At 46.2% G+C, this 14,388-nt stretch overlaps 1 protein-coding gene across 2 annotated transcripts in view; it reads left to right on the top strand.

Moving 5' to 3' along the window:
- The window catches only part of SMG9 (SMG9 nonsense mediated mRNA decay factor), a 196,074-nt gene extending 192,721 nt beyond the window's left edge, over nt 1-3,353 (top strand). For both annotated transcript variants that reach the window (XM_085615739.1, XM_085615738.1), the window contains one exon: nt 1,457-3,353. In XM_085615739.1, the coding sequence (XP_085471865.1) occupies nt 1,457-1,535 (79 nt within the window). In that variant the 3' untranslated portion in view covers nt 1,536-3,353. The remainder of the gene's footprint in view (nt 1-1,456) is intronic.
- Nucleotides 3,354-14,388: the final 11,035 nt, after the last annotated feature.

The following is a 14,388-nucleotide window of genomic DNA, read 5'->3' as shown; positions in this document are numbered from 1 at the left end:
TATATTTTCTGGATATGATGCATGTATTTGCTGGGTTTGTTCCCGAATCGAGGGTAACGAGGTTGTTGGGGTGGCCCTGGGGCATGCAACACAAGTATTCATGCGTAATCCACTAACAAGAAAGTGGTGAAGGAGACGTGGGGCTACAGATATACAGGCACATGCATCAACCGTTTTTGTGAGCGTAAACGGTGCGATTCACAAAAATCGCCCATTTGCGCCCGCAAAAGGCCTTTTGCGATGCATCCAAGTGTAAGGCACTCGCAATTTAAGAAGTCATAATTTATAGCGGTTTCTTTAATTGTGATTTCATTTAAGGAATCGCAATTTGCGATTGCTTAAATGCAATGCATGTACCCCTTAAAAATAGCGAATTCGCTATTTGGTGCCACAAAATACAGAGAAATTACTCTGATCTGTATTTTCCCACAACACTTAAGTGCATTTTTCAAGGTTTCAGGTTGCACAAACACCCAGAGGCCCATAGGAATGAATGGGAAGCCATTCCTTAATTGCGACTCGCAATTAAGGAATGTTTAGGAATTGCTATTTTAATTGCGATTTCTACATGCATAGGCTTTTGAGAGTGCCTAATTGCGATTCCTTAATAATCGCAATTAAGGACTCGCAAAAGCATTTCTTGATGCATGTGCCCCATAGTTCACTGTCTGGGGAGGAAAAATGGGGATTACGAGGGATTCCCTTGGTGGATTATGCAGTGAAGTCTTTTGTTAAATATCATTAATTCAGTAATCCTTTTGAAAAAGATTTGCAGAGAAATGCATTGAAGAACTGATATCAGAAAAAGAGAACAGAATCGTAATGTTAAGATAAAAATCTAAAGACTGCAGCAAATAAAAACTGATATTGAACAACTATATTGGTAAAGCCTGTACTTGTAGATCTAGGCCCCGCTTTTCACACCTGTGCTTCCCCCCCCGTCCCCTCTCTCTGGTTTACTTGAGAAGTCTTCCTACTGAACGCCGGAGACTAAGGGACTTTGAAGTGAGGCATGACTGAGATGCGTAGAACCCCAGGGCTAGTTACAGCACCCCTGTGCGCTCATCTGTGTGTAGTTTCCTGTAGTAGCACCTTGGTGGCAGTATTTCTATAATCTGTCAATGGCGATGAGTGAACTTGGCTACAATTACAGAATTGGTAACATTTTTCAATTTTGTGAGGCCTCTCATTTCTTCTGTTTTTTAATGTTATATTATCTTTTTTGTTTGTGTTGATTCCTATGATTTTGCTGTAAAACGTCATCTCATGTTGCTTTGTTTTGCATTTGTTGTTGTTTCCTGTTACTTTGCTCTGCCTTCATTTTCGTCCATTTTTCCCTACGTTATCTTTTTTTCTCAGGGCTCCCTTGCATTTGTATAATTTGATGCCTCTAATTTAGCTGTCTTGCCACTGAGCCTTAACTTTCTTTATTTTATTTCTCTTTATTTTTTGGTAGGTTCCATTATGCGGCCCGGATCTGGGATGGTGTGAAGAAATCTTCTGCACTTGCTGAATACAGCCGGCTACTTGGGTAGATGTGTGAGAGCTTATGGTCCTGCGGTAACAAGGCATGTTACATTGAGCACCACCCTACCTTATGGAGGGCAGTGTGCCAAGTTCAATAGGGGAATGGTGGAAGACGCTGTATACCCTAGATAGTTGGAGTGAGACCGTTGAATGAGGCTGTTCGATGCCTCGCAGCTCTAAATGGACGTTCCACGTTCAGTGTTCGTCTTGGAAGGAGGAGAGAAGGATACAAGTACACCAGCAACACAATACATTCTTACCACTGAATGTTTAGAACCTGGGAATGGCCGCGTCTGCCAGATATAAGAGGCTGAATCCTTGTTTTTGGGGTTAGGTTGGTGACGCCTTGCGTTGCTCACTACCCAACTGGTCAGAAAAACACCAGCGAGAATGTCAGATTGAGCAAAAAGACATAGGCTTATCCAAGTGGGTCACGGTGCATAATGAGAGCAAGAACTTAAGAGTATATTACAAAAATGTAAAGGCCTTTCACATGCCCTTCAAAAAAATTATGAATGCAGGTTGTGGTACCACATGCTGGGAGGCTACGCAATGGGATGCCCTCACAGCTTTACTACTGTGTATTCCAAGATTTGCTCTTGCATCATCAGTGCATTCAGTAGCATGAGCTGATGCATGCCTAGCCGATTTTGCACAAACAAAAATGTTTATCGTTTCGTTTTGGCTTCTCAGTGTGTGGGCTTCTGTTATTTGTGGGGTCCTCTTTGGTAACAGTGACTGGTGTCATCTGGTGGGGCCTGTAATATTCCAGGTTGGAATTTCCAGGGAGGGAACTGGAGTTATGGTTATATGGTTAGTATGCGGACAAGTGAGGCAGAATACCCTGCCTCAAAGTGTCACTTAGCTCTGAGGTGACCAATCACACTTGGTGTAAAGTAGGTGAACATCAGCTGGAGAAAGGCCGGAGACCACGTTGAATGTTTTTAGCTTTACTGTTTACCCTAAACATAGATAGATAACAAGGTACCATGTGTAAGTTATTATTCATTCAAGTTAGTATATTCTCTGTAGATAACAATAGATGACATGTGGTAGGTAATATTCATAGTTAATTAGAAGGTATGTTATTTTGATGATCCTCACGTTGGGGGTATCCATTTTACACCATTTATTTCTCAAAGGTCCTCTTTCACAGGACTTCGTTTAGTCTGTGTTTTTTATAAATGTTCTTTTTCACAATCCCCTGAGGTGCTAGGAGAAACTGAATGAAGTTCTGTTAGTGCCTCAGATGCACTATTTCACAATACCATCATCTGTCCAATGGGTTTCATCTCAAAGTGGCCTCTACAGATGCTGAAAGTAGTAAAATGGAGATGTCTCCAAGGTTGAAATCTAGACAAAACCAGTAAGAGCAAGAAATAGAAAAGAGGAGATAACCTTAAAAGGGCTTTCACCCCAGTAAGAGTAAGCAACAGGAGCAGAGTACAGTGGTGCTTGTGAGACCAGGAGCAGGCCATCGCATGAGCCTAACACTAGTGAGCAGGTAGGCACAGACCTTGTACATGCCCACTTCCAGAATGTCATTGAGCCCTTGAACACCTTGCGTTCAACATCTACCGTTGAGGGGCTTCAGAATCCATGTTGGTATCCAGCTTCCACCAGTGAATGCCTAAACTCTTCAAGCCTGCAAGAGTCCTCGAATGAACTGGATTCTGAAAGCATCTTTATAGGTGGAGAGACTGGGGCGTGCACAGCTACACCAATGGAGAACCCCTGTCCTAATGCATGCTAGCGATATACCTAGAGTATTATCTTTCAAAGTCTTGTGTATGTTTTCAAAAAATAAAACCTGATAAAAGAAACAAGATTAAGATGTCCTGCAATTCTGTTTGTGCATGCGAGTTACCAGACTGCTCACTCTTTTAAATAGCTGATGGGAGGGTGATGTGTAGGCAAATCGTCAGCTTTGCCCATAGCTCCATTTAAGAGTCTACATGTTATATGATTCCAGAGAAGATGCTGGCCTATACTTTCTGAGTTGCTAAAGTTAGTTGCCCCTTGAGCCACACTTTCCTATCTCTGAAAGAATGCAGCTAAACTCCCAAATATTGCAAATTCATTTTTTGCCTGTGTCTCTTTCCAGGAACAACCTGAAGTGTACTTTTCTCTGCTGAAACACTTTCTACATCCTTAATAATGTATCAAGTGTGTTTACCCATTGAACTCCTCCTTTTATCAGACCTAGTTACAAATGTATTACTTAACACCTTTTTTTGTAGTTTGTCCAGAACAAACCATTTACAGTTTCCTATGTCAGATTATATGGCAACTCTTGTTGCACGTCGATATACACCTAAGACTTCCTGCCAACATATTTTCCCTTTGGTGTTATCTCGAACGCTAGATCCATTGTACATTTATGAAACAGAATATTAGTGCCACAGAAACCACCTGACCTTCATGTTCCAGCAACAAAGAAAAGAGAATTTAAATGCGCTTTCTTTCCCTCGATTGAGTATTCAGCCCAGATTCACCTACTTTACCAAAATAAGATGTCTTGTGAGAATTTACGCGATAATCTCGAAAGCACTAAGATAGCTACTAGTACTACCCCTTCCCCAGAAACAATTAGCACTACCCTTGCACCACAACTCAATTACCACAAGTGTTCTTATGCTTTGCTACCGGATGCTGTTTTGGTTTATGTTGGGGGGAGCGGGGATAAGAGCAAGGCTTTTCCATCATACCCACACATTCTTCTGAAGGTGATATACTGCCCATCCTCTTCACCTTCACTGTCAACCTCCTCCTTCCCAAAAGGCCGCTATCGCTTATTGTCTATTTGTATTTAGTATTTGTTAAGCGCAAGTATACTTAGGTTTCATGGGGCTGGAAATACAAGACAACAAGCATTTGCAATGCAATAGGTTTCGCATTCATGCGAGTTTGATCTCTTGGCGTTGTAAATTTGCACGATACGTATTGCATTACAATAAAGGGCCTTCTCGACCGCTTGTTAGCTTGTAAATATCAGAGGAAGAGACTAGCCTGCAACGTCTTCAAAGTAGTGATAAATAGTGCAGTGAAGCAGATGTGTAAGCGTTGTAAATTACACAGACACAAAGTGTGAAGTGAGAGTTACATATGATCCGAGCTATAAACACTAACAAGATCTCCAACACCTTTGACTCTGTGATTACACTGTCGCGGCTCAGGAGGAAGAGCGGGAGGGGGGGGTGCTATTTCCTGCCCTTTCCGTGATTTAAGTGTGCAGTGTGGCATTGCGTAATGTCATTGCTATCTTTGGCCTAATAAAGAACACTCCAGCTGTAGTAGGGCCCTGCTTTCATCTCCTGGTGTAGGGCGGGCTGTGCTTTATGGCAGGCATGGAGGGAAGGTCTCCGCTGCAGCTCGGCCTCATACAGTGCCTTTGCTATTACTAGTGAGCGAGAGGCGCCGAGGTGGTGGTGGTGGTGGTGATATTGGTGGTGGTATTAGTGGTGCAAAAAACATGAGGGCAGGGGCAATAGCCTCTGCTCGATGTTGATGTTGTCCTCCTCCTCCTCCCTTACTGACATCATATGTACCACCTCCTCCAGCTTCACTGGAGCAGTCACAACACTCCTCATATAGAGAGGGCAGCCCATTGTATCCAGGGGATCCCTGTGAGTCCCCCTTTGATCCTGAACCCTGGTATGAACTGTGGGATGACTATGATGTCAGCCGACCGCCACCCCCCTCTTTTACCCCCTCCCCTCCTCAGGTGATACAGATCCTGATCTCTATCTGGCTAACGTTCCACACCTGATGACACTACCTTGTACCTCAAGGTTATTAAAAAGGATGCTACTTTTCGTAAAGTAGACAACACCCTCTCCAGTTTCTCCCCTTGCTGAAAAGGATGCTCAAACAAAGCCCAAGATCTTCAAAGAACCGATCAAGGCTCTGTCATGAATAAAAATACAACCCCACCTGCCCTACATTCTCTGCCACGTTCTGCCAGACTTCCTTGTTGTCCACTCAATGCAGAAACATGCCAATGCCGGGGGATCAAGGGACTCCCAGCCTCCTGACAAGGAGAGTAAAAGATCAATGAAGCGGGCAAGAGGGTGAGAGTACAATCAGCCACACTCTGGTGCATTGCCTACTCCGTTGGCCTTCTCTCCTGGTATGACAGTGCATTGGGATGAGATTAAGGAAATCCTCCAACAGCTCACTGAGGAGTATAGAACGCATCGACAAGACCTTGCTGAAGGCAAAACCATATCACATGCCACCATTTGCTGCACTCTTGATGCAGCCGACACTGCAGCTAGCGGTGTTAATACTAGCATCGTGGTCAAGCATCACACCTGGCTTTGTCACTAGCTTTAAGCCTGAACTACAACAGCATCTTCCAAACCTCTGTTCGACAGTGAACACCAGTTTGAACCACAAGTAGACCAGATGCTTCAAAAGCAAAAAAAAAAAAAAAAAAAGCATTTGCAATGCAATAGGTCTCGCATTTATGCGAGTTTGGGCTACTGCCATTGTAAATGATATTGCCTTTTATTTATGTGTTAATTTTAAAAACATAAATAAAAGGCATTGTCATTTACAATGCCAATAGCTTAAACTCTCGCAAGTGCGAAACCTATTGCATTGCAAATGCTTGTTTTTTATTGAGATCGGTCCTGTGTGGGCAGCGCACACGGATCACACAAGGGCTGCAGGAAGAACTGCAGTACGAGATTTGAGGCCATCGTCCTCTTGGAATCAGGCCAAGATTCATTCAAAAGGGGCTTGCATCGCAAAGCACTTATATACTCAATGAGTGTTAGCTCACACAAGATTAAAAGAAAAAGTGTCCTACTACATACAGCTAAAATCTAAACGGCACCTCTCAAGCTGTCACTATGACTTGCAGTCCACCAGATTCCACCTTCATAAAGTCAAGATAAAACATCCTCCCCCTCTGGGATTTGAAACTCACGGTTAAAGCCATGGTAATTTCAACCTGTGACTACGGCTCACCCTTTCTTAGTGGCCTCCCCCCAAAAAAACGCATCCCCCATTAACGTGTGTTCTTCATGCTGCTTCTCTTTCAATGTACGGAACATAGGTGCACACTACCTACATCCAACCTCAAAACTTCACTACTGCTACAAAAATAATAAACAGAAAAAAACACAAATATATTGTAAACAAAATAAAACTTGAAGGACATTCTTTTGAGGTCGGGGAGGAATATAATTGATAACACATTTTTGGGGGAGTGCAGTGAAAACGTTACACTTGGACCAACTTCCAGGTCTCAAGAAGGGCGGTGAAGATTGCCAGAGAATGACCAGCTTAGACGTACAAAGGCATATGTACAACGTGAAACCCAAATCTCTGTACACGTTGGTGACAGTCAAACAAATCGTACAAAGAACATATCAAATATAGCAAAGCAAGACGGAGATCCCAAAACTATGCTGCCAGCCACTGATAGCCCCTCTAGTTTAAGGTTCACATGTATGCTGAATGTTATTCCTGTTATTAACCCCAAGAGTGCTGCCAGCGAGGAGCAGTAAAATGACCAGGAGACTGTAATGAACACCACATGTCTCCCCTCCCAAAACAGCAGCACCCCTAGTGTGAGAAGTTGGCCTGGTATATGATGTTCACTAATTAAAGTGACCACCTTGTACCATGCCAAGCAACCCTTATGGTGTGGTTGTAAGTCAACCTTTTCGGACCAGCTGCCCTAGTGGTAGCGTAGGCTAAGCAGTCTTTTAAGCTAAACTCGTTTAGGCATGTTAAGCAAGCTGTTTTACCATACGTAACCCCCCTTTATACCAATGAAAGGACACCACACAGATATATATTCAAAATATATATGTATTTATTACTCAAAGTATCCCCTAGACTCTTTATGAGCACAGGAGCACAAATCGTTAAACAAGAAAGTATCACAATATACGAAAGTTGCACTTTATATGGATAGGCCCTGGTGGCCGCTCAAACCATATACTAAAATAGTGGTATAAGTACCACGAACAGGAAAGGGAGAAGGCCTAGGGCCTCTAGAATCGCTGGGCCTACAAGGAGCTAACTTTGGTTAGTGACCAGGAGGTCCACGGGCCGCGTGTGCAGTGAGGAAAGTTACACGCGGGCGCCCATAGGTTTTCAATGGGTGCGTAATTGTTCAAAAGTTACTGCTAGAAGGGTCTTCTGGTTGGACTACGAATTCAAGACTTCAAACCTAGACATTAGAGATGTTACTCTACACTTGTGCACCGGAGTGCCAGCTTTACCTCACCCACAGGAAGCGGGTGCATAGGGCTCGAAGTGCGTCGGGTTTCGTCTATCTGTTCAATGGAGCCTGATGACAAAGATGCTGCAGGCGGTTGGTCCAGAAGAGATGCGGTGGATCCAAGGATGGATCGGAAGTGTAGAAGACCTGTAAGCAGAGGGGACAGTGTTCACAGTCACTAGCCAGTGACCGGCATGGCACCAAGTAGGTACCAGGCGATGTCGGGTGCAAACAGGTGAAGAGGTGTAGCTTGTCTCCGCAGCCACGTGGTCCCTGAAGGTCGACGACGTCCAGGAGTCTGTTCACGAGCTGTCCCACGCAGGCTCTCGCTGTCGGCGGTGTCGGCGACTCAGAAGAAGCAAACAAGCCTTGGCAAAAGCAGGAGTCGCAGGAAGTGAAGAAAGCTTCTAGCTCTGACCAGCAAGGTCAGAGGGGCTGCTCCTTTGGAGGGAAGCAGGGGCCAGTCTGGAGCAACCAGACCAGCGTCGTAGTTTTTCAAGATGGTCGCCAAGATGGCCACTAGTCAACGGACCAGTAACCGGTTAGGCGCGTCGAGTCGCGAAGTGCAGAGGGGCCCCACGCAGATCGTGGCGATGCTGGCAGGCTCACCTTTGGTGCAGATGCTGCTTGGGTGTTGGGCTTCTCAGGACCCAAAGCACAACTTGGAGGGAGCCTCTGTTGTCGCGCTTTCAGCTTGTCGAGTGTCTTCCAAGGTGGCTGGCTCCACGGGTCTCGGTGCCTCCACGGGTTCCTTCTTTGCAGGAACTGTGGATCGGGCGGTGAGAGGTCTGGAGGTCCAGTCCTTGTCGGTCTCTGGGCTCGGGCTCCGGCAGGAGGCGGCGGCGGCAAAGCAGACGTCGATTCGCTGGATGGTGCTTGCGTTAGCAAGATGGTCACTCCCTGACCATAGGGGAGATTTCCTTCAGTCTTCTGTGCAGCAGAACGTCGAAGTTCCCGTCTTCTTCTTAGTTTCAAGTTGATTCCAGGATGTCTGAAGTCTTTGGACACAGCTCCTACCTTTAAGCGGATTCTAGGGGCCGGACTACCTGCTAGGTCCCTCCCTAAGGGTGGGACCAGGAAGGGGGGTGGTTACACCCCCAATCTTTTGTCCAGCTCGCCCCAGGTCTGGGGCTGGTGTGTCCCAGGGTGTGCCCCAGGACCGGTTTGAACTGGCATATGCACCGAGGCTCCTTGTGAGCCTCCGGCATGTCTGTTTTTTTTCAAGCCCTACCTGACCAATACACAAAATCCTGTCTGGGGTGGTGCTCGCACCTCCCCTGGCAGGAAACCCTTTGTCCACGTCTCCCAAGCTGGAAGGACTCCCAGCAGCAGGAGGGCAGACTTGTGTCTGTGGTGGCAGCGTCCATTTTGTGGAGCTGAGGGTATGTCTGATTTTACCCGGGTTTCAGGTTCTGTACATGTCGTGTCCCTCTAGGAGGGTGGAATGCTAGCCCCGTCGCCAGAATTGGCGAGGGGTTAGTATTCCAATTCGTATGACACCTTACTCGACATGTTTTGATAAAGCCAAACCAAAGATAGCATTTAACCACGAGGTTCATAATGCACTTAAGAGTATATGGTATGGCGATATCTGGAAACGGTAGAAAGAAGTTGTTCCGACCACTGCAGACAGGCTCAGCTCATGCCAGAGCACCATCTCACATGGAACCAAGCACTCTGCCTTCAGGATTGTTAAGGCCTGCCATAGGAGTGACTTATAGGTTAACATGTGTCCCATTTAAGGTTAGGTATAGGTATACTACACCTAAGTAAGAGGTGGATACACCAACTTACCCCAGCTGAGTGATCAGCCAGTTGTGTCAAATTGCTAGGCCAGGCCAGGGGTGGCACAATACATGCTTCAGCCCCTGGTAGGCCTCAGATACACCAATGCCCTGGGTACCTAGGGTACACTAGTACAGGGGCTGACAGGGTGATCCAGTTCCAATGGGTTATGCACCTAAAGTGCATAGTGTCAAGTTAGCAGAGGGAACAGCAGGCTGGGGGTCTGATTAGCAGGCCCACAGCCTCAATATGTCAAAAACCAGTGAAGCAAAAGCAAAAATTTGGGGTGACCATAGGATAGCAGACCCTACTCTCCTACACTTAGAGACTAGAGCTCGTTATTGTGGGCACAAACGGCGGGCCATTCCCATCCACTAGCCGGGCATTACCATTGAACAGCAATTACTACCTGCAATGCAATATGTGCAGGTCCTGCAAACTGGTCTAGACCATGTACAGGGTGCACAAGTGAACCGTACAGCTCCCGGTACCCTAAACCCTCCTGAGGTACGTGGGGGGAGGGGGCGTGAGAGTGGGGTCACACTGCAGCTAAGACTGGGTATGCTTTCTTTAACCGGAAACTCCGACTGCCCATTTCCCATGTGTTTGTAAGGCATATTGTGCCTACAGAGTTTTTTTTTCTCGACACCAGACCAAGCAATGGCATGTCATTGAAAAAGTCCAGCTTTTCCTGGCGTGTCACATAGAATGTGTTCGAATAGGCTTTCTACAGAGTTAGGGAGGATCAGACCTGGTTACGCAGGCTTGCCGTAAGGGCATTGTATCACCCCAACCACTTACACAAATAAAGAGGATGCCGCAAGAAAGGCTGACGGTTTTAAATGCCCTAAGGCTGCTCCTTACGACTAGGTGATGCAGTTCACCGTCTGCTGAGTTCGACGCCCTGCCGGGGCAGGAGGCGGCAATAGGGACACCTACAAGCCTCAGCCAGGTTCGGGTTAAAAGGAATCGACGCACTCTTAATAACAAGTAATGAAGTACAAGTAGACAGTAGCGCTTTTGAAAAGCGCAGCGCTCTTAAAACAAGCATTTGCAATGCAATAGGTCTCGCATTTGTGAAGGTTTGAGCTATTGGCATTGTAAATGACAATGCCTTTTATTTATGTGTTTTGAAAACCTGCAAGTGGTGCGTAAACACACAACTTGTACTTATAGTCCTTGCTTACGAGAAGCAAGTCTGGCAGTAAAAGAGGAGCACTTACTGCCAGCCTTGCTTCTCATAAGCAAGTTCTATAAGTACAAAGTGCATGTTTACGCACCACTTGCAGGTTTTCAAAACACATAAATAAAAGGCATTGTCAAACTCTTGCAAATACGAGACCTATTGCATTCAAAATGCTTGTTGCTAATTGGAATGCTTCTGGAGTTATTGGCCTGAGAGCACAATTACTGGAATTATACGCATGAGATATATATATTTTTCTTTCAAGTTGTCTGTTAGACACATATCCTAGTTATTTGATATATTTATATGTTAAAAAAAAAAAAGGGGGGGGGGGGAGGATGTTTTATGCTGCCCATCCACTTTGCTCTCTGCTTCTGCATGGCCACTGCATGGACTGTTGGCTGCGTGAGTGAATGAGAATGTTGGAGCAAGAGGTGAGCGTGTGCATGGAGGGGTGAGCATTTGACAGTTGGCGGAGGGAGCAGCTGCGGCCAGCTGGGCTCTGTACATGAATCTTGAAATAAAATCTCGGGGACTCGCAAGCGGCTGCTTCTTGACATTTTGTATACCAGCGACATCTGTACACCAGCCCTTCTGCCTCGGTCTATAGTGGCTGTTCAAGGCCTCTTTCTTTATGTCCCTCACCTGTGGCTTGGGCCTATAACTCCGGGAAATGGACCACTAACCACAGATCTAGATGGCCTCGGCAGTGCCATCTAATGCTGTAGTAAGGCTTCAAAGATAACTGCTAATGAGGATTGGTGCATTCTAATCACAGACACCCCGAGTAAGAGGCCCCCACGCAGGCTTGCCTCCCTTCCACACAGTCGCTGCCTGTAACCCTGCCCTCCTCTGCCAGTTGAGCCTGGCAGCCCCAGTGCTGCCGTTGCTTCAGCACTCGTCCATTACGCCTTGGTTTGATCGATGCTACTAGATTGTTGATCCAGAAACCCACATAAGGGTACAGTGGCAATTCCACAGTAAAGCACAGAGCGCTTTCATAACATGTCCCTGTGAAATACTGTATATGGTAAATCCTGCACACTTAAATTTTCTGCGATGGCAGCCTCAATTGGCAGACCTGAAGGGGGCGAGCTCAGCATGCGCACCGTGTGTCATTGTGGGTCTGCGTTGCATGTCTTTATTTACTCCATTGAACTAATAGTCTGTCGCATGGCCGCTTTGAGCATAATTGTGTGTTTGGGGTGATTAGGTAATGTATTACGGTAGCGCGACAGTAAATGAGTCTTCCGCAACAGACCTGTGTCGGGTGACCCATGGCACCTCTCGAGCGCGCACTAGCTTTAGAAATGTTGAACAGGCATTGAAGGTGCGCGTTCAAAGTCTGTTTTCTGTCACCGTACCCGATCAAAGCTCGAGGCTCTTTCTATTATCGCAGTAAGAGCATAAATTCTCCGTCATAGCCCAGTGGAATGAAGGCTTCCAGTGCTCACCTCTGGCATGAACTTTGATCGCGTGTCTGCCAAAGTGAAAGCGACCGCGAGCAGGCAAATGTAAATAAGCGCACGCGGCCATGCTAATTGAAAACAGATGGCTCCTGCGTGCTGCAGCTGGCTCCCGCAAGGTGGATGCCACCACAAGTACGAGTGCTTGAAAAGAGCTGACTGAGTTCTAAAGGTCATCTCCTAGAACAGCGCATGCGCGCTGCACTAGGCTCCACCTAAAAAATTACGTATTCCCCCTTTATTGAAAGTGAAAGCGCGAATCGTGGTGCGAGTTGTATAGATGGTAACTTGACCCAACAAAAAAAGAGTTGTCCTCCGAGCAATAGTTAAACAGTGACAGGGTAGGGAGATAGTGCCAGATCGGTGCTCTGCAACTGCAAAGCGGAAACCGAAAGGAGGGAAAAGAGAAGCACTTGCCCAGTAGCAAGCAAGGATTTTCGAAGGACATTTGCACACACAAATAAAAAGCAAAGGCAACCAGTGGGTGGAATATTCACTTCTCAAACGATCTACAAAAGGTCGCTAATCAACTGCGCAAGCGCTGTTATGCTCAACCTAAAAAGACATGGACACAGCCAAGATGATTGGTGTCCTTCAGACAGCCACTCCTTGGGGATTTCATCGCTGCTCACAGTACAGGTGAGGAAGTAGTACTACTTCCCCAGACTCTTGTGGCTCCTATCAGAGGCACAACAACAATACCACCAGCAGTCAACACATTGGTATTCAAGAGGAGGGTACAAAGGTAACATCACCAGAGGGAAGGTGAAAGGAGCTGCCTCCTTCAAGCAAGGACTCCTTTGCACTCTCCCCCAAAGAGTCCACACCTTTTACTACAGTTGTTCCTCCTGCACTAGGAAGAGATCACCTCCAATCAATGTGCCTTCCCCATCATAGAACACTGTCACTACTTGGAGCTCAATACAACCCCACCAAACATCCCGGCCCGCAACACACCCTGCAGAACACCAGCACCTTCTTCAGGCGGAGGCTCAGGCACGTATCCTCAAAGAGGCAATAGAACCAGTATTGGACATCATGGCAAGGGGATGTACTCCCTTTACCTTCTCATCCCCAAAAAGTATGGGTCTCCAAGACCAATACTCAACCTCAGGCTCCTTAACAGGTACATCCTCTCCACACATTTCAACATGGTCACTGTAGGATGTCATCCCTCTGCTGCAACAAGCCGACTTCATGACTGCTCTCTGTTAGACCCATCAGCCTTAGGGCGGTCTTCCCCCAAACTTGTTGTCTTCACCCTCCTATTTTGCTGAATTCATTTTTGTTGACTTTAGGATTCTGTGCACTTTACCACTGCTAATCAGTGCTAAAGTGCTTGTGCTCTCTCTCTCTCTCTAAACATGGTAAAATTGGCATATTTAATTTACTTATAAGTCCCTAGCAAAGTGGTATACCATATACCCAGGGCCTGTAAAATAAATGCTACTAGTGAGTCTGCAGTACTTATTATACCACCTACTTGCATAGCTCCATAAAACCTGTCCAGGCCTGCCATTCCATCCTGAATGCAGTTTAAAACTGTTGATTCGACTTGGCAATATTTCCCCTTTGCTAAAGCCTGAACGCCCCCTTTATGGCATAAGTCACCCCTAAGGTAGGTCTTTCTCAGAGTTTGCGGTAGTTGTGCCCATTCCTCGCTCTCACAGATGCAGAAAGTGTCAACAAGATGTGGGAAAACACATATGGCATGGGGCCCTAAGTGGTGGAGATGCTGGGTATAAGATGTCCGCCGCCTTTACTTGGACGTTCAATGGAAAGCGAAGTGGCGTTGACAACCTCACTGGTACAAAAAAGTTGGAGATATACAGGCGAGCATCTACTATTCTTGCCATTTCTGGGTACCGTATTTTGGAATCTTCTTGGAGTCTTCGCATTGCGGACAGGGCCGGGAGCATATCCTAATTCCCTGTGACAATCTGTAGAGAAGTCACAGTTTGGAGCATAACGTGATTTGAGGCTTATTGCTTTCTCTTGGACTACTGGCTAGCAGTAACTGAGCGCAGTACGTTGCGACTATATCAGTAATTGTGCTCCTGTTTGACCTGCACTAATTGTGGATTGTGGCTTGGGTGCAGGACGTTATTATCTGAAGTTGTGCTTCCCACATGGACATTGATTTGGAAGCTCTTTGTTGGGTACATTTGATTGTGGCATCAAAAGTG

This window comes from Triturus cristatus, chromosome 7 (genome assembly GCF_964204655.1).
Source record: "Triturus cristatus chromosome 7, aTriCri1.1, whole genome shotgun sequence".
NCBI classification, from domain to species: Eukaryota; Metazoa; Chordata; class Amphibia; order Caudata; family Salamandridae; genus Triturus; species Triturus cristatus.
Note: the sequence above shows the minus strand (reverse complement) of the source record. Positions and strands in the feature narration are given on the sequence as shown.